At 42.0% G+C, this 24,450-nt stretch overlaps 1 protein-coding gene across 1 annotated transcript in view; it reads right to left on the bottom strand.

Annotated features, from left to right (window-relative positions):
* Positions 1-24,450, bottom strand: part of LOC126470454 (adenosine 3'-phospho 5'-phosphosulfate transporter 1) — a 99,180-nt gene that overhangs the window by 41,588 nt on the left and 33,142 nt on the right. Inside the window, exons 5-6 of the mRNA XM_050098303.1 lie at positions 20,276-20,423; positions 6,381-6,595 (exon numbers count right to left, since the gene is read on the bottom strand). Of these exons, the coding sequence (XP_049954260.1) occupies positions 6,381-6,595; positions 20,276-20,423 (363 nt within the window). The remainder of the gene's footprint in view (positions 1-6,380; positions 6,596-20,275; positions 20,424-24,450) is intronic.

The raw sequence follows: 24,450 nt of genomic DNA, 5'->3' as shown, positions 1-24,450 counted from the left end.
TGCTTAAGCTGACGAAGGTGAGGGAGACAAGTTAATCGAGCAACAAAAAACAGTCCTAGGAATCGATATGTCTCCACTACAGTGAGTGGATCGCCATTAAGGTAAAGTGCTGGTTCTGGATGAAGGGTACGACGCCAACTGAAGTGCACGACACACGACTTCGCTGTTGAAAACTGGAAGCCGTGGGCTAGAGCCCATGACTGTGTCTTGTGGATGGCTTCCTGTAGGCATCGTTCAGCAACACGAGTACTAGAGCAGCAGTACAAAATGTGGAAGTCGTCTGCATACAGAGAAGGTGAGACGGAAGGCCCGACAGCTGCTGCTAGACCGTTAATGGCAACTAAAAATAGAAAGACACTTAATACAGAGCCCTGCAGGACTCCATTCTCCTGGTTATGGATGGAACTATGGGAGGCACCAACTTGGACACAGAAAGTATGGAGTGACAGGAAGTTATGGATAAAAATCGGGAGCAGGCCCCAGAGACCCCACTCATACAATGTGGCAAGGATATGACGACGCAAGGCCGTGTCGTATGCTTTACATAAGTCAAAAAAGACAGTAACCAGGTGTTGCCAGCTGGAAAAAGCTGTTCGGATGGCAGACTCGATGGACGCAAGATTATCAGTGGTAGAGCGACCCTGGCGGAAGCCACCCTGACATGGAGCCAGCAGGCCACGTGACTCCAGGACCCGACACAACCCAACCGCCGACATATCATATGCTCCAGCAGCTTACAAAGAACGTTGGTGAGGCTGATGGACCGATAGCTTTCCACATTGAGGGGCTTTTTACTGGGTTTGAGCACCGGAATGATGGTGCTCTCCCACCATTGCGATGGAAAGACGCCACTGCACCAGATCCGGTTGAAGATGATGAGGAGATGTCGCTTGTAGTCAGATGAGAGATGTTTAATCGTCTGGCTGTGAATCAAATCAGGCCCAGGACCTGTGACGGGGCAATGTGCAAGGGCACTGAGGAGCTCCCACTCTGTAAATGGGGCATTATAGGATTCACTGCGGAATGTAGTGAATGAGAGGATATTCCCTTCCAGTCGCTGTTTGAGTGTGCGAAAGGCTGGGGGTAATTCTCCGACTCAGAGGATCGAGCAAACTGCTCAGCTATCGTATTTGCTACTTTCGATAACACACCATTTATGGTAACACCAGGGACACCTGTTGGGGCCTGGTACCCAAAAAGATGTTTGATCTTCGCCCAGACTTGGGAAGGTGACATATGGCACCTAATGATCGAGACATATCTTTCCCAATGCCCCTGCTTCCGTTGTTTGATAAGGCCGCTGCAGAGTTTGCCGACACTCTTTAATTGCTTCAGCGACTTCCGGTGACCACCAAGGGCCTGCCTTACACCTTGGGCACCCTAAAGAGTGAGGGATCGCGTTTTCTGCCACAGAAACAATTGTTGTAGTCACATGCTCAATCATCACATCGATGTTACCGTGTGGGGGAGATTCGACAGTGACAGCACAGGTGAAAATTGCCCAATCGGCCTCGTTTAAAGCCCATTTGGGCAGGCATCCATGGGCCTGATGCTGGGCAAGTGAAAGGAAGATGGGGAAGTGGTCACTACCACACAGGTAGTCATGTGTTCTCCAGTGGATAGATGAGAGAAGTCCTGGGCTGCAAATTGATAAATCAATGGCCGAGTAACTACCATGAGCCACACTGAAATGTGTGGCGGCCCCAGTGTTCAAGAGGCAGAGGTCGAACTGTGATAGTAAAGTTTCAACATCTCAGCCTCAGTCAGTAAGCATGGTACCACCCCACAAGGGGTTATGGGCATTAAAATCTCCCACAAGTAGGAACGGTTTAGGGAGTTGATCAATCAGTGCAGCTAATCCATTCAGGGGTACTGCAGGTGTAAAGCTTAACAGTTGCCGTAGCTCAGCCAGGTGGTCGAAAAAACTGCCGCAATTGCACTGGAGGATGACATCGGGAGACTGGGAAGGCATGGAACATACAATGAGGCAGTTTACACCTCAGAGTCAGCTGCTGCCACTGACTTATTGCCTGAGCTGTCTATATCCATTGTGTCTGAGGGTCCAGTGAGATCTAGGTCCTCAGTGGACGCCAAAATCTCCACCCCATCCTCAGACGCAGAGCTTGTAGGTAGCGGTGGTGTGGGTGACACAGTAATTTCCTTGCTCTTAGGGGTTTTCTTTTTGGATTTCTCTCACTGCTCCTCGAGTTTCCCTGGCTGGGAGAACTTCACTGGCTCAATCTCCGGGACTGAGGATGAGCGTGAAGCCCTACGACCAGCTGATTTTGGGGTCTTCAGCCACTGGCGGGTGTCGTCTTTCCCACTAGCAGAAACCTGGGAAGGGAGTGACCCAAGGGAGCCCTTCCCAGTGAGAGAAACCGAAGAAGACTTACACTTCTCTGGCTGAGAAGTGGGGACGGATGTCCCTGATGGTTGGGGGAATGTTCCTGCTGAAGTAGGTGGTGCAGGAGTAACAGGGAGGGAAATGTCCCCCACCATCAAGGGGGCAGGTATAGTCTTCCAGCTCTAAGAGGTGACTTGGGTTGGCAGAGCTGATGGTGCCAAAACTGTTGTAGCGGCGGTGTAAGACAATGTCATACGCACAGGATGCAGCTACTCAAATTTTCTCTTAGCCTCAGTATAGGTCAGTTGGTCCAGGGTCTTGTACTCCATGAGTTTCCTTTCTCTCTGGAGAATCCTGCAGTCTGGTGAGCAAGGCGAATGGTGCTCTCCGGAGTTGACACAGATAGGAGGTGGGGCACATGGAGTATTGGGATGTGATGGGCGTCCACAATCTCGGCATGTGATGCTGCAACTAAAGCGGGAAGACATATGGCCGAACTTCCAGCACTTAAAGCACCACATCAGGGGAGGGATATAGGGCTTTACAGTGGTAGACCACCTTGATCTTCTCGGGCAATGTACCACCCTCAAAGGCCAAGATGAAGGCACTGGTGGCAACCTGATTATCCCTCGGACCCTGGTGGACAAGCCGGACGAAATGTACACCTCGCCGCTCTAAATTGGCATACAGCTCGTCGTCGGACTGCAAAAGAAGGTCCCTTGAAATATGATACCCTGGACCATATTTAAGCTCTTTTGGGGCGTGATGGTTACAGAAACATCCCCCAGCTTGTCACAAGTGAGTAACTCCTGTGACTGGGAATAGGATGCTGTTTTGATCAAGACTGAACCAGATCTCATTTTGGACAAGCCCCCCACCTCCCTAAACTTGTCCTCTAAATGCTCAACAAAAAACTGAGGCTTCATTGTCATGAAAGATTCTTCATCATTTCTCAAACATACAAGCTACCGGCACAAATAAGATCCGCTGCCTTCCTTAGCCTGATGTTCCTCCCATGGTGTGGCCAGGGAGGGGAACGATTTACGGTCATACTTCCGTGTGTTGAATTGAGCTCATGACTGCTTAGAGACTGCTGGTGTTTCACCACCAGCAAGAGATGATTGACTATGCTTCATTGCATGTCATCTGCCCTGATGCCACCCACTCCGACCGAGGGCCCTCCCCATAGGTAGGATGGCCATTGCCGAGAGTCCCGATGCCCCAGCAGGATGGGCACCTTGGAATACATGGGTAGTTAACAGCACAGGCATCAGCAGAGTGATCCCTGTGTGGTCATGGGGCTACAACCAACAGGGTACATGGCGGCCCCACCACAACGGGCTGGCTACCGTGCTGGATATCAGGTGCAAAGAAGTCCATGGTCATCACTGACGCAGAAAGGGACACTGCATAGTGCATGGTGGGAAATGCAACCAGGAAGGTGTCCTCGCCCAAGAGATGGAGAATGGGTGAGACTGTAATGCGATGAGAAAGTGGGCTAAAGATCTCAATGCACGATGGACACGATGCACCATGTAAGGTGCCCTTCCCCAATTGGCTCGCTCTTTGGAAAAATTTTGAATGGAGGTCAAACCCAACAGGGGACCATCACATAAAGGCCAAAACATATGATACTCCTTTTAGTCGCCTCTTACAACAGGCAGGAATACCTCGGGCCTATTCTAACCCCTGGACCCGCAGGGGGGAAGGAAACAATTAAGGACTTGCTTATTATCAAACAAATCATCCTTCAATTGTAAAAAAAAACTTAAAAATAGTACCCATTCCTTCCATGTACATTTATGATATCTTTATTTTCTTATATAAAAACACACTGAGTTTTCAGAACAATTACAGCACTCACCACAGAGAGATGTCAGATTTTCTGCACACTGTTTAAAACTCTGTGCTCAGACAACTGAGCATACAGGGTTACAAATTGACAATCAAATAAAGGCAAGAGTGCATTCAACATGGAACTTGCTTTACTGGAAATTTCTCTTTACTCTTCTAGTGGAAAATTGTTATTCTGCTGATGAATTGATGGATGATAATTTCACAGTTTGAACAAGAGAATTTTACTTTGTTTTCATTTCTTTGTAGACTGAAAACTAAAGTGAGTTTTTTGTTACTGTAACACAGTAAAGTATGTAAAATAACTTTAATATTACTCACAGATAAATATTTCATTCTTCTCTTGGCACATTCCGTAAACAACAACTCAAACGATTTGAAAATTTCATCAAATGACATGAACAATTGTGAATGAAGGATGGTAAACTATTCACTCACAAAATAATGTTTTATAACAAAATACAAATGAAGTGGACACCTTCGTCCAAAGTTATGTTGTATTCAATAAAGTTAACATTATCTAAAAAGGACAAAACAGTATGTACCAAACTCTAGATTCAGTGGACAAGCATTAAAGTACATACAGAATCATATGCCCAGTCATTAAGAAAAATAAACTAAAATGATAGAGGAACACTAAATTTTCACAATGATCAAGAGAAAAAGGGCCCAGAGTCATTCCAACACAATACACACTACTGGCCTTTAAAATTTCAATACCAGGAAGGACATCAAAGAACAAAATATTTCATATTGTGTGGATACAGCATAGTAGGAAGAATACATGACTCAATTTGTAGGTGGTTTGGGAGTACACATGGTGCAAAATTTTGTATGCACAGCTTCCACCTCTGATAGCAACAATGTCCATAACCTGGCTAATTATAGAGTCAAATTCAGCTTGGATGACAGATACAGGTGTGTCTTTCCTGCTCCTTCAACTCTATGCTAGAATCATAGTATCTGTTGAGACGTGGCACACCAATCTTATGGCAACCCATGCCCATGTGTTTTTAGTGGGTGAGAGAACTAGAGAATATGCTGGATACGGCAACAATCAAACACCCTCTGCATTGAAGTAAATCAGGACAGCAAAAGAAAGAGGCAACATGAAGTCTTGTTGAAAGATAAACTTCTCCGATACTTTGAAGGTAGGGGGCAGCATCAGCCTTAACGAGTCAGATATGAACTGGATGCTGCCCAAATAAACAGCTATTTGAAGTAAAAGTCGCCATGTTGTGTACAAAATGGTATCCCCTATCATCATGGCAGGTGCTAGGCCCATCATGTAGAAGATGCATTCTGGCAATGTTCATTCTCCTCAAAGCATTCACACACGTATTTCCATCGTGATGGTGTACACAGAACTGAGACTTGTATGAAGAGACAGCATGGCACCACTCCAGTGTCCAATGTTGTCATGGGATACACCAATGTTGGCACACCTCACACTGCTGTCATGTCAAGGGAAGCTGCAACAATGATCGCCTTGCTGACAGTCCATGGTGTTCCAGACGTTGTTACACTATCTGTGTGAGAGCTTGTCTTTCTACAACCAAAACCATTTCCTGACTCAAGGTACATGACGTACCTGTATGATCCTGCACAGCCAATCATACAACATGTGTGTCCTCACAGATGCTAGTCATCTGGTGACATTGAGATCCTGAATGGCACCAAGTATAATCCTCCTCAAAACAGTGATCCATATTCACCTTATGAGCACTACAAAGTGTTTTTTTTTTTTTTTTTTTTTTTTTTTTTTACACACACAGTCCAATCTAGTCGCTGTCATGAATGATGATGACAATGAAATGATCAGGATAACACAAACACCCAGTCTCTGGGCAGAGAAAATCCCCAACCCAGCCAGGAATCGAACCTGGGACCCCGTGATCCAGAGGCACCAATGTTAGCCACTAGACCATGAGTTGCGGACAATTTCAGCATGAGAAACATTTTGTGAAGTCTTTTTCTTATATGCAGAATATAGATGCGTTTACTCTTATCTACTTTGTCCAGTTTCATTGAAATGATAATCATTTGCACATCCAAATGTGTTAGTGCACTTTATGCCAATTTGACAATTACTGCATGCTGCTTTTAGGATGGTGAAAGTTCAGTGGCTAGCAGCGTACATGTTAATTATTAAACAGAATATCATACATTAAATGTTCCTCACCTGTGCCATAAAATTGACAGATTTGATAAATCCACCCTGCTGAAAAAGTGATACACCAGTGAAGATGCAGGAGAAGAGATTTACACCACACATCATCTGTACTGAACTCATATTATATTGAGCAAATAAAGAGCCTTGCCAGTTTGACGTAAAGCTATCAAAGATCATATATGAAGCTAACAGTATAATTCCAGAAAATGTAGTAACTGTTGTACCTGCGCAGAAAAGAACAACACATTGTTGGTAGTATACATAAGAAATAACTTACACAAAATGTCAGTGACAAAAAGTTATGGAGCTCTTATTGTTATTGTTATTATTATTATTATTATTATTATTATTATTATTACTATATCCTCTAACTTTTCAGCCCTTCCCATCATTATGTGCTCTTTACACTAAATGCAGTATCACTCTTAGGAGAGAGTGTGTAATATACTACACAAATTAAATATTTAATAGCAGTTTATACATAAAATACAGAAAGAAGAAAAAAAGTACAAGCACCAATGACTGTACAATGAAACTCCAACAGAGCTTCATATGTTATCAATAAATGAAAAGGGATGTAGTACTAAGTCCCCCCCCCCTTTTTTTCTTTTTCTCTTTTGATAATATAAGGAGAAATCAAACACTTACCTTACCATCATTTAAAATGACTGGGAAATCAAAGAGTTGTTCTCTTCCCTGTATATCTGACACTTCTGATTAAAATACAATGCCACAAGCACTACACATGAAGGATCTAATTATCAAATTAGGAAGTTACAGATTTTGGGGGTTATGCCTCACTCAAAGTTGAGTTACGATAATGTTCCTTTACAGTCTCTAGGAGTACCTAATAGAGTCATTTCATGATAAAGTTGAATGTTTCATAAACTACATGCTGATATATGTCTACGACATCTGCGTATAAACATCTATCTGGTTGGAAGAGTGCCTACTACCTCACTTTTTCAGGGAAATAATTTTGTACTGGCAACTCAAGGTTTTCAGATTCAGCACTGAACACTGAATCAAGAAGAAAGGAAGCCATAAAACTGAAAAAAGGTATAAGTAATGAGCTGAAATAATTGCAGTATCAACAGGAAGAGGTTCAAAATAAAGTCTGCCCAGACTGAATTAGCAAGGACTTCAGGGAAGACTGATGAGGGCATTGTAACCTTAACTTTACAATTGGAGGAACAAAACCAATGTCTCCAGAAGGTGGCATACGACTCTCATCTCAGAAGTAATACACTTTTATGGAGAACTCTTAGAACCATAAAGCGAGAACAGGAAATTAAACAGAATAAATATACGTGAAAGTCTTTTGAAGATGCCATGAAAAAGAAGTGCAAGGCTGTAGGAGACACATTAACAGGAAAGATATCTGCAGTAAGAGTAATGGTAGAGAGGCATCCACAGAATGTAAGATGTGTGGAAGGGTTTATTAAAAGAAATGCAAGTCATTATTGATGAATACAAACAGGGACACACTATTTTGTCAATCGAGAATGCAGCTACAAGTTATCTTAGTGTACAAAAGCTTCAGTAGTTCAAGCAACTGTGTAATATCACCCTGTAGCATTCATAAAACTGTTTTGCAGTGCATTCTTGAGTTTATGGACCAAAAAAATGAAAAGTGGCTTGGTTGATGGATACCTGCAGAAAAAAGCAAATTCTTGGGCATCAAGGCTGCACAATAATACTGTAAAAATTATCAAAAAGTAGACACATTTTTCCAACAGCAGTACTGGTTGTCAACAAAACAATGGGTAGCGAAGTAAACTACATTAAATTCAGTACCACATTAACCTATCAACTGCTTATTAATGGAATATAAAACATGAAATTAAGGAAAAAATTCCTATTTGTAGGACCTGGTAACAAATGAAGAATAACTGAAATGCTGATTTTACAGTTGCCTTTACCAGTCAGAAAAGAAGAGTCAAACAAAATAGCGCAATGGTTAAGGTCCTGGCCTCATTTTTGAGAGGATGGGAGTACAAATCCATCCCGCAGTCCAGATATAGGTTTACTGTGGTTCCTCTAAAATGATAAAGATGAATGCTGGCATGGTTCCACTGAAAAGGGTAAGGCCAAATTCCTCCCCATTTTCCCCCACTCTGAGAATGTGGTATGTCTAATGACCTTGACACTAAATCATAATCTTCCTTCCTTCCTTCTTTGTTTTAATAGAGGAATTGTTTATGGTTCAACATAGGTATTTTAGACATTTATTTACTGCTAGATGAAATCTACTGATTATGAGAAAAGAAGAGCTGAGTGAAATGATATAGAACAAGGAGAAATGTATTCAGTACCATTGTGTCAAGATATTTATTTCGCATGGTCCACCTCTATGACAAAATATGTATGAAAGTAGAATAAACAAAGAGAATGGGAGAGACAGATAGTGCCAATATGAGAAAAGTCAGCACAAAGGACATGAGAAAGGCCAACAATCAAAAGTACTATAGTACCAACAATGGATCATGTGGAGGAGCATTTGACAGATAAGAAAGCTTATATAGACTTATGAAAGTTTCGAGTAAGAGACTGCTAAGAATGGGCCACGAAGACGGGTCGAATTATACTGGAGAGGCTTTATCAAGCCACTCCAGCTTCACTGGGGTGGCATTAAGTACCTACAGCTGGATGATTTGTCTGACGTGGTGGTAATTTTATTTATGGGCCACTGCACAAGTTATGATCAGAATTCAGAGAACAATGTTAGACAACAAAATATCATCACTTTCATATAAATTAAACAATTTAAGCCATGCATGCAAGGAAAGTTCTCAGAAGGTATGAATGTTATCTGTTCCATATTTAATTGGCATTTGGAGTGGTCTCTCATGCAAAATGATGGCAGCTACAAGCTACTGCACCACCCAGTAGCTGCAGAATCAGTTTATCTATTAATGAACACTGTATCAAAATCCTTACAGTAGTTCCTGAAATTAGCTTGAACATGCAGACAGAACCACAGCAGGGACATGAATTTATATATGTTTAGATAGATATAGCAGATTAGTTCTCATCAAATAGGACAAGATTTACTCAACAGAGAATAAATGGCAACTCAAAAAATATTACATAATAAAAAATCAAGCCCACATCAACACAACTTTACACCTTCTTTTCTGAATGAAGATTACTTCTGAATAACCTTCTATCTGTAGAATTTTGCACATGAATAGATTGGCAAGAGTTTGAAATTTTCAACAAAGAATGGGTATTGAAGATGGTAATTACTGTTCACATGTTTCATGTGAATTTGCTAAGTGAAAATTTTTGTGCATCACTTGATAACACTGTGACCTAAATAAATGGAGATTCAATGGCACCACTAACTTACTCAATGATTTGAATACATTTTTGACTTTTTGTAATCAGTTGCAATAATCTCTCTGTGTGTTGGCTGCAGTCAGCCATATAAAGAGAAAAATAGATACAATACTTCAAGATTGCTGTTACATGAATTTTTAACAAACATATTAAAATTGCCTGGGTAATTTTAAAGGACAATGTTATATTGAAATTCCATATTTTAACGGAAGTATGATTAGAGAAGTGGGAGTAAGGGTAATGGTCTGCATAAAAAATGCAGAGAGCAGAGGCAGTTCAAGAAGATGATAACTTGTAAGTGGGCGAAGAAAATGGACATTCACATTATTCTCAAGACAGTTATGAGAATCAGAGAAAATTGAATGTACTGTTGAATTCATCAGAGATTGAGCACTAGCTCAAATTGGCTTGTTTCAACAACAGCCCTATTTGGTTGAAGTGACAACAGAAAAATCTATCTTGGGGTGGCTAGAAGGGGATTTGAACAGTGCTCTTCCTGAATACAATTCTTAACTACTCTGCCACCTTGTCTGATGATTTACAGGACAGGTGTAAATTTTCTGAAAACAGAAAAAATTATCTGTAACTGATCTCATGTTTCCAGAATGAATTTTCCCTCTGCAGTAGTGTGTGCACTGATATGAAACTTGCTGGCAGATTAAAACTGACCACGACTCAAACCTGAGACCTTTGCCTTTCACAGGCAAGTGCTCTATTGACTAAGCAACCTGAGCATCACTCACAACTCACCCTCATAATTTTACTTCCGCCAGTACCTCATCTCCTACCTTCAAAACTTCACAGAAGTACTCCTGGGTAGTTTGCAGGACTAACATTCCGGGAAAAAATAATATTGTGGACACATGGCATAGCTACAACCTGGGGCATCATTTCCAGAATGAATTTTCACTCTGCAGTGGGGCATGCACTGACATGAAACTTCCTACTGAACTGAGTGCCAGATGGGGATCTAATGTAATATGGAAGAGAAGTTCATAGAAGTTCGATGTGGAGTTAGTACATTGCTATTCTTGTACGCAGTGAATGTAAAAGATTGAAGAGTGAGGGACTGAATTACTCTTGTGAGAATAGCTTTTGAAATACACTGCTGAATAAGCTCAAGCATGTGAAAGGTTTTCTATAAACAAAACAGAAACTAGAGACAAAGTGAAAAGATCTGGTGAAAAAATGTAATAAAATGTGGAGACATCTGCAAAAATGTGTTTCCACTAAAATACAATGTTACATAAGAGAAGAAAATATACACACAAGATAAGAGCAGAGCAAAACTAAGTTGGAGATTACAAACATTCCATTATAAGAACAATAATGATACTGCTGCTGCTAATGCTGCTGCTGCTGTTGATGATGATGATAAAAATGTTCTTTTTGTGTTTCCACCTGTGTGAAATTTGGTATGTTTGTTCATTTAGTGGTTTGGCATTTCTCTGGTTGATGGAAAGATACATGTACCATATTTACGTGATTATAAGACTAGATTTTATCCCCTCAGTTTGTCACTTGAAAGAGACAGGGTCATCCTATGTTTGCAGATTAAACTATTGCTGCTGAGGTTAACATTTTTACATTGTTTAACAATGCATACAGGGGTCGTCTTACATTTACAGATGAAGCTTAGGCTACTGAGGTCACATGAAGATTTATTTGGAAGGGCAGGGCTGCGCAAATGATACTCACCTTCAAACAACCTCAATATTTCCCAATGCCCTGAAGCACTTGACACATTATTGACATTGCTCAAACAATCACGTGAAATCTGACTCATGTGGTGCTAGTGCAAGGGATATGCGAGAAACTATGAACAAGCCACTACAGTAATCAATGGCTCAGCTTAAAATTTGACAATTTTATGAAAGATGGGAGGAAATAGCACCACATTATATCATCTTACAAATTCCTGCTGTATTTGAACAAGTTTGCAATAAACGTTCTCATACATGTACAAACATTATGCTGCTTTTGGAGTAAAGGTAACATTTAAAAGCGAAAATATTGACCTTCAAAAAACATTATATGATTCTGAGCCTAGATCAATATTTTATTTGGTTATGAGAGATTGTAATGATTTATTACAAGGGTTGCAAATGAGAAATTTGGTCACTGTTCACAAATTAGAATACCAGGTAAAAATGTTACCAGCTTTAGAACATGATGCTGACATTCAGTTTAAACAAGAGCGAAAATTTATCAAGAATGAAATGTCTAACAAAAAGAATTGATCTTATTAAACTGACTGTAATTGTTGTCACAAAAATAAATGACAGTGGCAAGACCTGTATTGGAGATGGTACCAATAGACATCAGTAAATGGTGGGATGAGCACAAGTTTTGTGAACTGGAGTGAGTGTGATTGTGATCTTTTATTTATATATTAGTTGCAGTGTTATATATGACTTGCACCCTGGAAGATATTGCAGTTCATGTTTCACAGTTGCTCAAGTGCAGGACTATGAAAGGCTTGGAGGGACAACAGTGAGACCAACTTGGCTGAGAACTTGAGTGCAGGAAGCGGAGTAAAGAGTGGGCGGCAAACTACGTCTTGTTGGCCAACCATGAGAATCTATATTGCATCTTTGGCTTCTTAGGAACATCTGTCATCTTTACACCGCAGTTTTCCTGAATCCATTTGTAGTCAGAGTGGAATTGGCTTTAGAACTGGACAAATGCTCAACAAGAGTGTTTGTTTCAGCAAGAGGTGTTGAAAGTCTCCATGGGGGCCAGTAGCATACTTATATGTTTTAATCTGCAGTGCTGTCAATGCCAATTGTGACATAAGATACAACCAGAGTGGTGGGGAGTTAGCTGCTGGTTTTATGACAGAGTGGCGAACAGATGATATATTTGCAAACAAGAGACACTGTAACTTTCTCACACCAGTATAGAAATGAAATCCAATATGTACTCAGATGAAACAAGCTGTGTTCTCAAGTCCCGTGGTAAGCAAGACCTCAGAAATCACAACACATTCAGAAGAAATAGCCAATACTTGTGACAATGAAGAAACAAACTTCCCAGCTCTGCTGTAAGGATGATGATGATGATTAAAGATAGTGATACTACAGATGACAGGGTCAGTAAGCAAAAAACAGGGAAAAGAAAATGGCCTGCAAATTAATGTACACCATCCCTTTTCATTTATTTTATTTCTCCTTGTGTTGTCAAAATGTAGAAATCAATAAATGGCTTAAATTTAGGATAGGTATTATGCCAACTTCTTAGGCAGATAGTTTATGTCAATAAAACAGTTTGTAATTCTGATTAGTCAGAATATGTTAAAAATAAATTTTTTCAAGAAGCTTCTTGGAAAAAAGGGGGTTGTCTTATACTCGGGTAAGTATGGTAAATTTTAAAATTCTCTCACACACAATGACAAACTTTCAGGGTATACGGGACTGAGCTATATAACACAGGCTGAATCAGCACTAGCCGGCCAAACCAACTGGGAGACCAGTTGAGATATCCTGGCACATACCGAGGCTAATACCATGTCTTACATACCGAGAGTAATACCATGTCTGTCAGCTTGGAGTACAGATAACCACTCATTATTACTGCAGTAAGAGGAAAAAAGGTATTATATGACACAGTCAGTTATTAGTAAGACAGTAAGTCAAGTGGAATATACAATCAAGTGTAATTTCATGACTGTGGACTCACATTCAAACAGTGGCAATTACTCAAAGAAGATTTTAGTAACCTTTCATTTGGATGTATGCTAATTCCAATGATAATTCTTTGCATTTGTATCTCCACAGAATTCAGTTGGCGGATGAGATATTACAAGATCAGATCATTTCTTAAATGTTGTGGAAGACAAGCCCCTAAATGTGAATCCTATAACACAGGCTTCAGATTCATTATGAATACGTATTTCAGGAAAGTTATACTCACCCACCCCTTTGCTGAATGATGTGCTCCCAATCAGGAGTGGCCACATGTCCCACACATATTCAGCAATAATCATCTACATCTATGTCTACATTATGCAAAACAAATGTGAAGTGGGTGGCAGAAGATACTTCCCATTGTACCACTTATTAGGGCTCTTTCCTTTCTGTTCCACTAGCATATGGAGCGCAGGTAGAATTATTGCTTGAATGTCTCTGTGTACACTATAATTAGTCCACTCTTGTGTTTGCTGTCCTTATGGGATTGATATGTAGGGGGAAATAGTATTTTCATAGATTCATCACTTAAAGCTAGTTCTTCAAAATATGTAGGCTGGCTTTTGTGTGATAGTTGGCATCTATCTTCCTCAAGCATATGCCAGTTCAGGTTTTTCAGCATTTCAGTGACACTCTCCTGAATGTCAAGCAAACCTGTGACCATTTACACTCCTTTGTATACATTCAGTACCCCCTGTTAGCTCTATTTGGTATGGGTCCCATATACTTGAGCAATATTCTAGAATGTGTCACACAAGTGTGCTGTAAGAAATTTCCTTTGTACGTTTCCCCAGTATCCTACCACTGAACCACAGTTTGCATGCTGCTTTACCTATATCTGAAGCTATGTGATTGTTCCATTTTGTATCCCTACAAATTTTTACACACAAGCATTTGAATGAGTTGACTGATTCCAATTGTGACTCAATGATATTGTAGTCATGGGATAAAAGCGCAAGGGACTATTGCTCACAGGTGCTTATCATAACACCATAATTTTGTTTGCTTTGCTGCTTTCAGTATATTGTAGTGTTATATGGTACAGTCATCAAACAAATTTAACACTCAAAGTTGAGGTGATAAACAATTTTTGGAGTTCCCATAATAAAGTCTTTGCAAATAACTTCTACCCACCCTGCCCCAACTCTCTCTAGAAAAGAATGGGTAAAAAATGTGATGAGCAGTTGGAGAGGGAGTAGGACAGTGAATTCACAGGAATGAAAACTGTTGTGACTCGCCGATCATTCAAAGTGCCGCCGCGCAATTACGCGCGTCCTCTACGTACGGCGCTGTCTGCCAGCCATGCAGCAGCTGCGCCACCTAAGCGGCCAGCCGAGCAGCGGCCGCTAGACTGGGACTCAGTGCTCATTCGAATGCTAACATGTACACATGTCTTACTTGTCAACTTACTCTGTGACTTATATGTGTTGTTGTGTCGTTCCGAAATATATGTGTTAAACTTGAAGTTCTAACAATTGGCGACGAGGTAGTGGATTTTTCCTTTTCACCGTTGACTCACAGGGTTCCATGGCTACTGTTGAGCAACTATTGCAAAATCTCCTTGAACAGCAAACGCTTCTAACAGCGGCGATTCGCGATTTCGTCGCGGCGTCAAATGCGGGGCGTTTCTCGTTGTTGGCTATACAGTGTGTTAACTGTAAGACGGCAGAGTTGTGAGGGGAGTGTGGGGAGAGGAGGAAGCAAGCATTGGTTGGCGAGGGGAGGGGAGTGGACCCTTTTGGGGGGGGGGGGGGGGGGGGGGACAAGGCACACCTACCAGTTGCAGTGCTGGCACTATAATTTGCGCGTCATGCTTACACGGAAACAGACGAAAGGCTTCTTCTAACCGTAGGCCTACCGGTAGGGGTTGTTGGCGACTCCCGAGATGGGCCAGCAACTGCCTCTTCACTCATTTTGATAATGTTTAGCAGAACTGCACAATAAAAACACGCAGAACAGTACAGCGCAAAACAATAATGAAGCAGACGACAATGGCTACCTTGTACAACACAGTCAGCTATGTAATTTTGGCAGCAGTCTAAACTGCGTGCCTATCGAAGCCTCCCGACGTTTACCGACTTCTACCGATTTAGGACTAGGGAGAGGTCTGCCATCTAAAAGTTTACACACTGTACCTCCTTTTCCTCCTTACGACGAGACGGCGGAAGACTGGTCTGATTATGAAAAACATCTTCGACAGCACTTCTTGGCATTTCATGTCACGGATGAACAACCATGTAAGTCTCTGTTCCTTTCCTGGATTTCACCTCAAATGTATCGGTTGTTGTCACAATTGGCTCCTTTGAAGGATCCTGCGTCTTTGTCCTTTGCTGAAATGTGCTCACTTCTTTCTGTCTATTTTCAAAAGCAAACGCATGTGTTGCCTTTTATCGTTGTCAAAAACAACCAAATCAATCCTATCGCGCTTGGGCTGCTGAACTTCACGGCCTCAGTCAAAAGTGTCAATTTGTTACTGACGTTCACAAAGAATCCTATGCTGATTCCATGGTATGGGATGCTATTATCCGGTCGGCGCCCGACAAAGAAGTTCGGCAACGTGCCCTTCAGTTGGGGAATCCGACTCTAGATGAAGTTCTCTCCATTGCGCAGTCTTTTGAAATTTCTCGTGCTGCTGGGGCGCAAATAGAGGCGTGGGGTGATGTCAGGGAAATACAACCTCTGTGCGCTGTTGACGATGCGTGCGGCACGTCCCCGCCGGCTGACGTGGCCGCAGTGCGCTCCCACGCGCAGCCTCGGCCTAGCCGTAAACAACCCGCTAAGAAACTGCAGCAAAATCCCCGGCAACTTCCTTCATGTCCGCGGTGTTTTATGAAACATTCACGCAAGGATTGTCCCCAACGTTGGGCTGTGTGTCACAATTGCAAGAAGAAAGGTCATGTGTCTTCCGTTTGCAAATCCGACCGCATACAAGATGTTCATGAACATGACGCTGATTCTGATTCTGTGTTGTCTGTCAATAGCACTTCTTCCCTTTCAGGGAAGTTATTCCTCACTGTCCAAATCCTTGGTCGAGATGTTCGCATGCAAGTGGATACCAGTTCTGCTGCCACTATAATTAATTCTCAGACGTATCTTCAGCTGGGTTCTCCACTCCTGTCCCCTGTCACTCGGCAATTACGGGCGTACAATAAACAGAAGATTTCTCTCTTGGGACAGTTTAATGCTGAGGTATCTTACAAATCCGTCGTTCGCACTGTTCCCATATTTGTGGTCGACCAGAGCAACGCAGAAAATCTTTTTGGTTTCGATGCCTTTCGCATTTTTGGGTTCTCCATAGATGACTCTGTCAATATTGTCTCTGATGCTATTCCTTATGCTCAACTGGATTCCTTGTCGACGACATTTTTGTCCCTTTTTTCTCCTGGGTTAGGCCGTGCAAACGACTTTGAAGCTCATATCACGCTCAAACCCACTGCTCGGCCTAAGTTTTTTCGGGCTCAGCCCATTCCTGTGGCCCTTCGTGATCGGATAAAACGGGAGTTGGATCGTCTCACTACTTCAGGGGTCTTGCTTCCTGTCACTTCCAGTGAGTGGTCCTCTCTTGTCGTTGTCGTTGCTAAGCCAAATGGTGATATTCGTCTCTGTGGCGATTTCAAAGCCACTGTAAATGCTCAATGCCTCATTGACACTTACCCTATGCCCCGTCCTGAAGAACTGTTCACTAAACTTGCTGGAGGCCAGTATTTTTCTAAAATTGACCTGTCAGAAGCTTCCTCTCGACGCTGCTTCCCGGCAGTTTCTGGTCCTTAACACGCCTTTCGGCCTCTATCAATACCAACGCTTGCCATTCGGGGTTGCTAGCGCCCCTGCTCTCTTTCAGCGATTCTTGGAACAATTATTGCTCCCTGTCCCTAGGTGTATCAATTACATGGACGACATTGTTGTCACTGGCTCCACCACTGAAGAACATCTTCAAAATCTCCGCACACTTTTTCATGTCTTACAGACTGCCGGTCTTAAGTGTAATCTTCAGAAATCACAATTTTTTCAGGCATCTATCACGTACTTGGGGTTTCAACTCTCTCGGGATGGTATTCGTCCGCTTCAACAAACTGTCGCTGTGATTGATGCCCTTCCTCGCCCTACATCTGTTAAGGAACTGCAGGCCTTCTTGGGGAAAATAGCATACTATCACAAGTTTTTACCGTCTGCGGCTTCGGTGGCTCAGCCGTTGCATCGCCTGTTGCATAAAAACGTGCCTTTTCACTGGCCCGCGTCATGTGAAGCAGCTTTCCAGAAGTTGAAGACTATGCTGAAACCGGCCCCGTGCCTGGCTACTTATCGACCTGGTCAACACCTTGTTCTTGCCACAGACACCTCTCAATACGGGGTCGGTGCAGTCCTTGTGCACCATTTTTCGGACGGTTCGGAACAACCCATTTCTTATGCCTCCAAAACGCTCACGGATGCCCAACAAAAGTATTCTCAAATTGAGAAAGAAGCTTTGGCCATCATTTATGCTCTTCATAAGTTCGGTGTTTTCCTCTATGGCTCAAAATTTCATTTTGTTACGGATCACAAACCACTTGTTTCCTTGTTTCATCCATCAACGTCACTTCCCGACAAGGCTGCACACCGCCTCCAGCGTTGGGCTCTTTACTTGTCCCGTTTCAATTATGAGATTCATTTCCGGCCAACGGCTCAACATGCGAATGCTGATGCTCTGTCTCGCCTTCCCATGGGTCCTGATCAGGCATTTGATAGGGACAAACTTTTGTGTTTCCACCTGGATGTTGCCGAGCAGCGGGTTGTGGACGGGTTCCCCATTACTGGGGACAGGCTGGCGGCTGCTACGGGTTACGACCCTACCCTCTCCCGGGTTTTACGCTATATTCAGAAGGGTTGGCCAGATCGCCCGTCCGCTAAGACTTCTGATCCGTTGCGGAACTACTACACTTTGCGCTACCGCCTCACGGCTAGGGATGGTGTTATCCTCCTCTCCACTGACAATGCTTCGCCACGTGTTGTGGTACCTGCGTCTTTGTGTGCTTCGGTCTTGCGCCTCCTTCGCCAAGGGCACTGGGGTGTGTCTCACACAAAATCTCTGGCGCGCCGTCATGTGTACTGGCCTGGCATCGACTCTGAAATAGCACACATGGTCGCTGCCTGCGGCCCTTGTGCATCACAGGCCGCTGCCCCGAAGTCATCTTTGTCACTGTGGCCTTCGTCTGAGAAGCCCTGGGAGCGCATTCATGCTGACTTTGCGGGACCCTTTTTAGGTACTTATTGGCTCCTCGTAATTGACGCCTACACTAACTTTCCTTTCATTGTCCGTTGCATGTCGCCTACCACCGCAGCAACCACCAGTGCTCTCGCCCGCATTTTTTCTTTGGAAGGCCTCCCCTCTACTCTTGTTACTGACAACAACCTCTTCCGAATTTGCGGATTTTTGTGCTCGTCACTGCGTTACGCATGTCACGGCCCCGCCGTTCCATCCACAATCCAACGGTGAGGCTGAACCACTGGTCCGCACATTTAAGGCTCAGATGCGGAAACTTCTGACTTCTTCTGCTGCTGATGATGCGCTTCTCCAATTTCTGGCGTCTTACCGTTTCACCTCCATGGGCGACCACAGCCCGGCTGAGCTCTTACATGGCCTACAGCCCCGCACGCTACTTCATCTTCTGCGGCTTCCCACCACACGGCCGCGGGTGCCTTCACTTGGCTGGTTCACCACCGACGACCTCGTCTGGGTACGGGGATATGGCAGGCGGCCAAAATGGAGCCCGGGCCGCATCTTAAGACACCGTGGCAGACGCCTGTATGAAATCCAGATGGACATGGGTGTTGCAGTGCGTCATTTGGACCAGCTTCGGCCTCGGGTGCCAGGAACGCCTGTTCTGAAAGCCGCCACACCACCTTTGGCTCTACTTGACGCTCGGGATCTTGGCATCTCTCAATACTCCCAACGCAGCCCTCTCACCGTCATCGCGATGCCAGCACCAGAACGGACGCCACCAGGAGACGTGCCCGTGCAGGAACCGGAGGACCATCCTCTGTCAGAGCAAATCTACTTGCCTCCTCCTCCAACGGACGCTGACACATCGCCCATGTCTCCTGTCATATCAACTGGACTTGCCGCAACGGGCAGATTGGTGCATGGGGCCCCAGCAGATTCGACCCCTACGTCTCCCGTCATCTCGACCCGTTATCATCGGGGACACTTCCGTCCGTACGGGAAGCCTCCTCCTCGAGACTTTACGGCGAGTCAAACAACACCTATGGACGTTAGCCATCTCCAGGACACCTCCATCAAGACCAGTGCAACAATTTCAAAGGGGGGAAAAGTGTTGTGACTCGCTGGTCATTCAAAGTGCCGCCGCGCAATTACGCGCGTCCTCTACGTGTGGCGCTGTCTGCCAGCCATGCAGCAGCTGCGCCACCTAAGCAGCCAGCCGAGCAGCGGCCGCTAGACTGGGACTCAGTGCTCATTCAAATGCTAACGTGTACACATGTCTTACTTGTCAACTTACTCTGTGACTTATATGTGTTGTTGTGCCGTTCCGAAATATATGTGTTAAACTTGAAGTTCTAACAAAAACTGGTTAGCTACATGTCGAATAAAAACTGGAAATAAAATGGGAGCACTAAGAGTCTTTTCTTTCATTTACGTCAGCCAAAAATCTGAAGGGAATTATCACAAAACCTGTTCATCCCAGTCCATGCAATTTTTAAGACAAAAAAATATACACAAAAGCTGGTGCTACAAAGTGCAAATTCAGTGCTACAAACTGCAAATTCAGGAAAACTACCACCAATCATCAAAAATAAAAAATCATCCAAAATAACTAACTTTTAACTCTATTTCTAAAAATCAGCATGTTAAATATAAACTAAGAATGATGAAACATATACCTTTATCGTCTGAACTTCCTAATAGGAAGAAAGTCATGCCTAGTGATATCAAGAATGCTGTGACATACTCATAATATTCATATTTTGCACGGGAAACAATCTTTCCCATTATCATAACTGGAATGATTTTGGAAGCTTTGGCCAGTACCTATAAGAAATATGAAAATAACTTTTTATAGAACCATAAAAGAAATCTTAACAGTCAAAATGGAGTAATCAGAACAGAACATTTCTACATTACATGTACAATCTGCAAATCAAAGTGAATGGCAGACAGTGATTATTATTGTACCATATGTTAAGTTCTTCTCCCATTTCAGTCAAAGTCGGAACTTGGGAAGTGAGACTGGTTGGATTGCCCTGACACACACACACACACACACACACACACACACACACACACTGGGATCTGAGTAATTCTGTGAAGAATTAAATCACAAACTTTGATCTTAATTTGTCTTTGTGAAGATATGACAGCGAAATGAAAATTTTATTAGCCTCGCATGAAGATAGTGTTGAAATCAATGAAAGGGAGGAACGTTAGTGTTTAACATCACATTGATGACACTATCAATATTAGACACCAAGAATATGATCAAATAGGCAAGGACAGGGAAGTAACCAGCTGCAGCCTTTCCAAACGTACCATCCCAGCATTTGCCTTAATCAATTAAGAGTACTAATGAAAACAATCTGGATACCTGGATGAGGATTTAAACTCAGCTCCTCCAGAACACAGGTCCAGTGTTCAAACCATGCACCACATCTGAAATCATTGAATTTGGTTTTTCTTATGCTGGTATATGTTGCACAATAACTCAAGTGTCACCACGAAGTTGGTGAGGATTTGTTAGGATCCTGGTCAATCATCTTCAATGATTAAGAAATTGACAACTAAATTCAACTTGCCCATACTTCCCTTGAAGATGATCTATGGAGGAAATTCTAAAACCACAACTATGACGAAAACTCTTGAGAAAGTGCACACACTGGAATTGGACAGTCAGTGATTAAAGCTATGTGACAGAATTAGCCACAGCGTGCCAAACGGCACGTGAGCACAATCTGCGGTCCACATCTCAGCTTGTCTCAGCTTTGCTCCATACCTCTTGGAAGTACTTGGTACAGCACAACTTTTCGTTTAGCATTGCGATGAGCCATTTTTAGGTCAGCACAACTTTCTGTAGTTTGGCATAACCACGGTGTTAGCACTGTTTACCCTTCTCTATTTGTTCATAGTATAAAAGAAGTTCACAAGTCCAGTAGCTGTTAGCACAAAAAGAGGGAGTCTAGCAATCTATCATCACAAGCCTTTAAAATAAATGGTAATGACAGGAGAAAAGATATGAATGCTCACTCAACATCTATTATGCAATACAAAGACGATGACAGAGTAAAAAATTACAATGAGCGACAGATGAGATTCATTATTTTGTACATCGATCAACACTTTGTGCTAAATTTGCAAGCCATGGAGCAAGTGATGCAATTGGTGGTATGAATAGTAAATTTTCTGAAGTTGCATACATTACTCCACTGTCAATTGCAACAGCTTTTGATGGAATTAAATAAAGAGTACAGAGATTTTAAATATGATTGCAAAGAACATTGGTTAATGCAAGAGACATGCCTGGAATGATTATTTGATTTAAAATCCACTACTATTGAATTTACGAAGGAAAAAAGAGAGCAGGAATGAAAATTAGAATGGCCGGTATTTATTACAGACTTCATATTTTAAGAGGACTTGGCTGAACACTGTCCACAGTAACGTAGCACAAGATGAGAAACCATTTACTTCTGGTTTGATGAGGATGCAGTTAAAAAGAAACTCACAATGTGGAAGGGCCTAATTCTGTCAGAAAATACCACACATTTCTGCAAGTTCACTGGCGTCAATGATAACACGAGGTTTGAAGAAATGAGTGTGGCCTTGAAATAATTACAACAATAATTTTGTAAACATTTTGATGCCACTGCCAATGTTTCATCTTTTCTTGAAACCATTTGCCATTTCAGTAGAAAGTATCCCTGTACATGTGCAGATGGAACTGACTGATCTGCAAGGTAATCACTGTTTAAAAGACAAATTCTTTTACATTAAAACTGTCCAGGAGTTCTATGTTGTTTTCCTTGGGAAGAGTTTCCATGTCTTCTGAAAGAGATTGCATCATGATACAATATTTCAGCCACGTGTGTGTGAGAGGCTTTTTATGACTCTGAAACTAAATAAGTCACGATTCTGTGGCAAGATGAGTGCAAAAATCTGTGAAATTGCCTGTGTCTGTCCATATGCTGACAGTGTGTGCCAACCATGGCAGTGGAGGAAATAAGCAGCCAGGCTGAGCACTACGGCACTTGTGTGAGGGCACAGTCTGACCAACCTTGCTGTATGACAGCTGATACAATAAGCATATCAGGAGAAACTATATGGAACATTTTATAAGAAGAATTCACTATGAAGCCTTTGTTGAAAGGTGGCCAAAAGTATACATGAGAATAAAATGGGATATTTAGAAAGAATCAGAGTATTTTTGTGAGCCATTTCATTACTGTGGATGACGTGTGGGTTCACCAGTTTATGTAATAAATGATACAGCAATCAAAACTGCAGGTGGAAGGCAATGGCCTTGCACTAAAAAAGATGAAGTTGTCTTTAAGTTGTCTTCTTCTTCTTCTTCTTTATTATTATTATTATTATTATTATTATTATTATTATTTATTATTATTGTTATTATTATTATTAATAATCACAGAGGAACATTGGCATTTTATCTGACAGGAGAATGATTGAAATACCTGTCCAGCCATCATGATTTGGATTCTCCATTGTTTCACTAAATCACTTCAGGCAAATGTCAAGATACCTTAAGCAGGCCATGGAAAATGTCTATCCACCTCAATCCTCCTCCAACTTAGCTTGTGCTCTGTCTCTTAAGGCCTCATTGTCAATGAGATGATAAATTCTATTTTTATTCCCTTGCAGTATCAGCTATGGGGAACGGATTAAATAATAAAGACTGTTTATTACTGGAAACGTTTTTCATCAAGTTGGTAGTTTTGAATGTCCATTCACTACAACAGTATTTTTATATCATGCTGGTTTTATATACAGTGTTGTATCATACACAGTTTATTTAAATCACTGGTATGCAAGTGGTTTTAAGTACCTTATGTAAAACGGGGAACAATGTCACACTGAAACCAGACTGTCGACAAGTGTTACCAGGAGCTTCTGAAATGTTATCTGATATACAGGCTGCGTACAGTAGCCAGACTGAAGGATTTTTTTTCCTTACACACTTGAGAATATTGCCTCTAAAACTTTTTTAAGTATTTTACTAAAATCCAATGATCTAAGAATAAATTACTGTGCACAGGAAAATAAATCTTGATACTTATGAATTGGACTACTTAACTGCCAATAAAATGCATGGATACTGGTTGCTAACAATGTGGCCAAAATATTACAGTATTCTGTTAATCTACACTTTACTTTTAAGCAATTAATTATTGGCAGTTATGAGGAAATATATAAAGGAAAATGTATATAAAATTGTACAAAAACTGTTCTTGAACGAAGATGGTGCATTTGCATGTAACACTTGCAGCTTTTCAATTGTGGTTTGAAGAACATGATAAAATTCTTCACCACCTCTTTCTAGCACAATAATAATCTCAATATTATTGAACCACTATGTCCATATTACACACAAGCTGTGAAAATATATACTTCAACCAAACACTGTATCCTCTCTAGAGTGCACATTATTAACTGAATAGACACTGCAGACTCTTGAGACACTGGAAGGTTTCAGATCAATTATATAATGGTAAGACAGAGATTTAAAAGAAAGGAGGGAAGATAAGTGTTTAAAGCAATTCCAGAACCAGATTTTAAAATGTATGACATTCACAGAGGCATATGTGGACTCTGGACATAGTTTATTGGTTATGAACTGTAGATTAAAACTGATTAAATTACAAAAAGGTAGAAAATTAAGTAGATGGAATCTGGATAAGCAACAAGAACTGGAGGTTGTTGAGAGTTTCAAAGAGACCACTAGGCAACAATTGACCGGAATAGGGGAAAGGAATTCAATGGAAGATGATTGAGAGATGCAATAGTGAAGGCAACAGAGGATGCAACAGGTAAAAAGTCAAGGTGAAGTAGA

Source organism: Schistocerca serialis, chromosome 3 (genome assembly GCF_023864345.2).
Source record: "Schistocerca serialis cubense isolate TAMUIC-IGC-003099 chromosome 3, iqSchSeri2.2, whole genome shotgun sequence".
NCBI classification, from domain to species: domain Eukaryota; kingdom Metazoa; phylum Arthropoda; class Insecta; order Orthoptera; family Acrididae; genus Schistocerca; species Schistocerca serialis.
The sequence above is the reverse complement of the archived record's forward strand: the minus strand, read 5'-3'. Positions and strand labels throughout refer to the sequence as shown.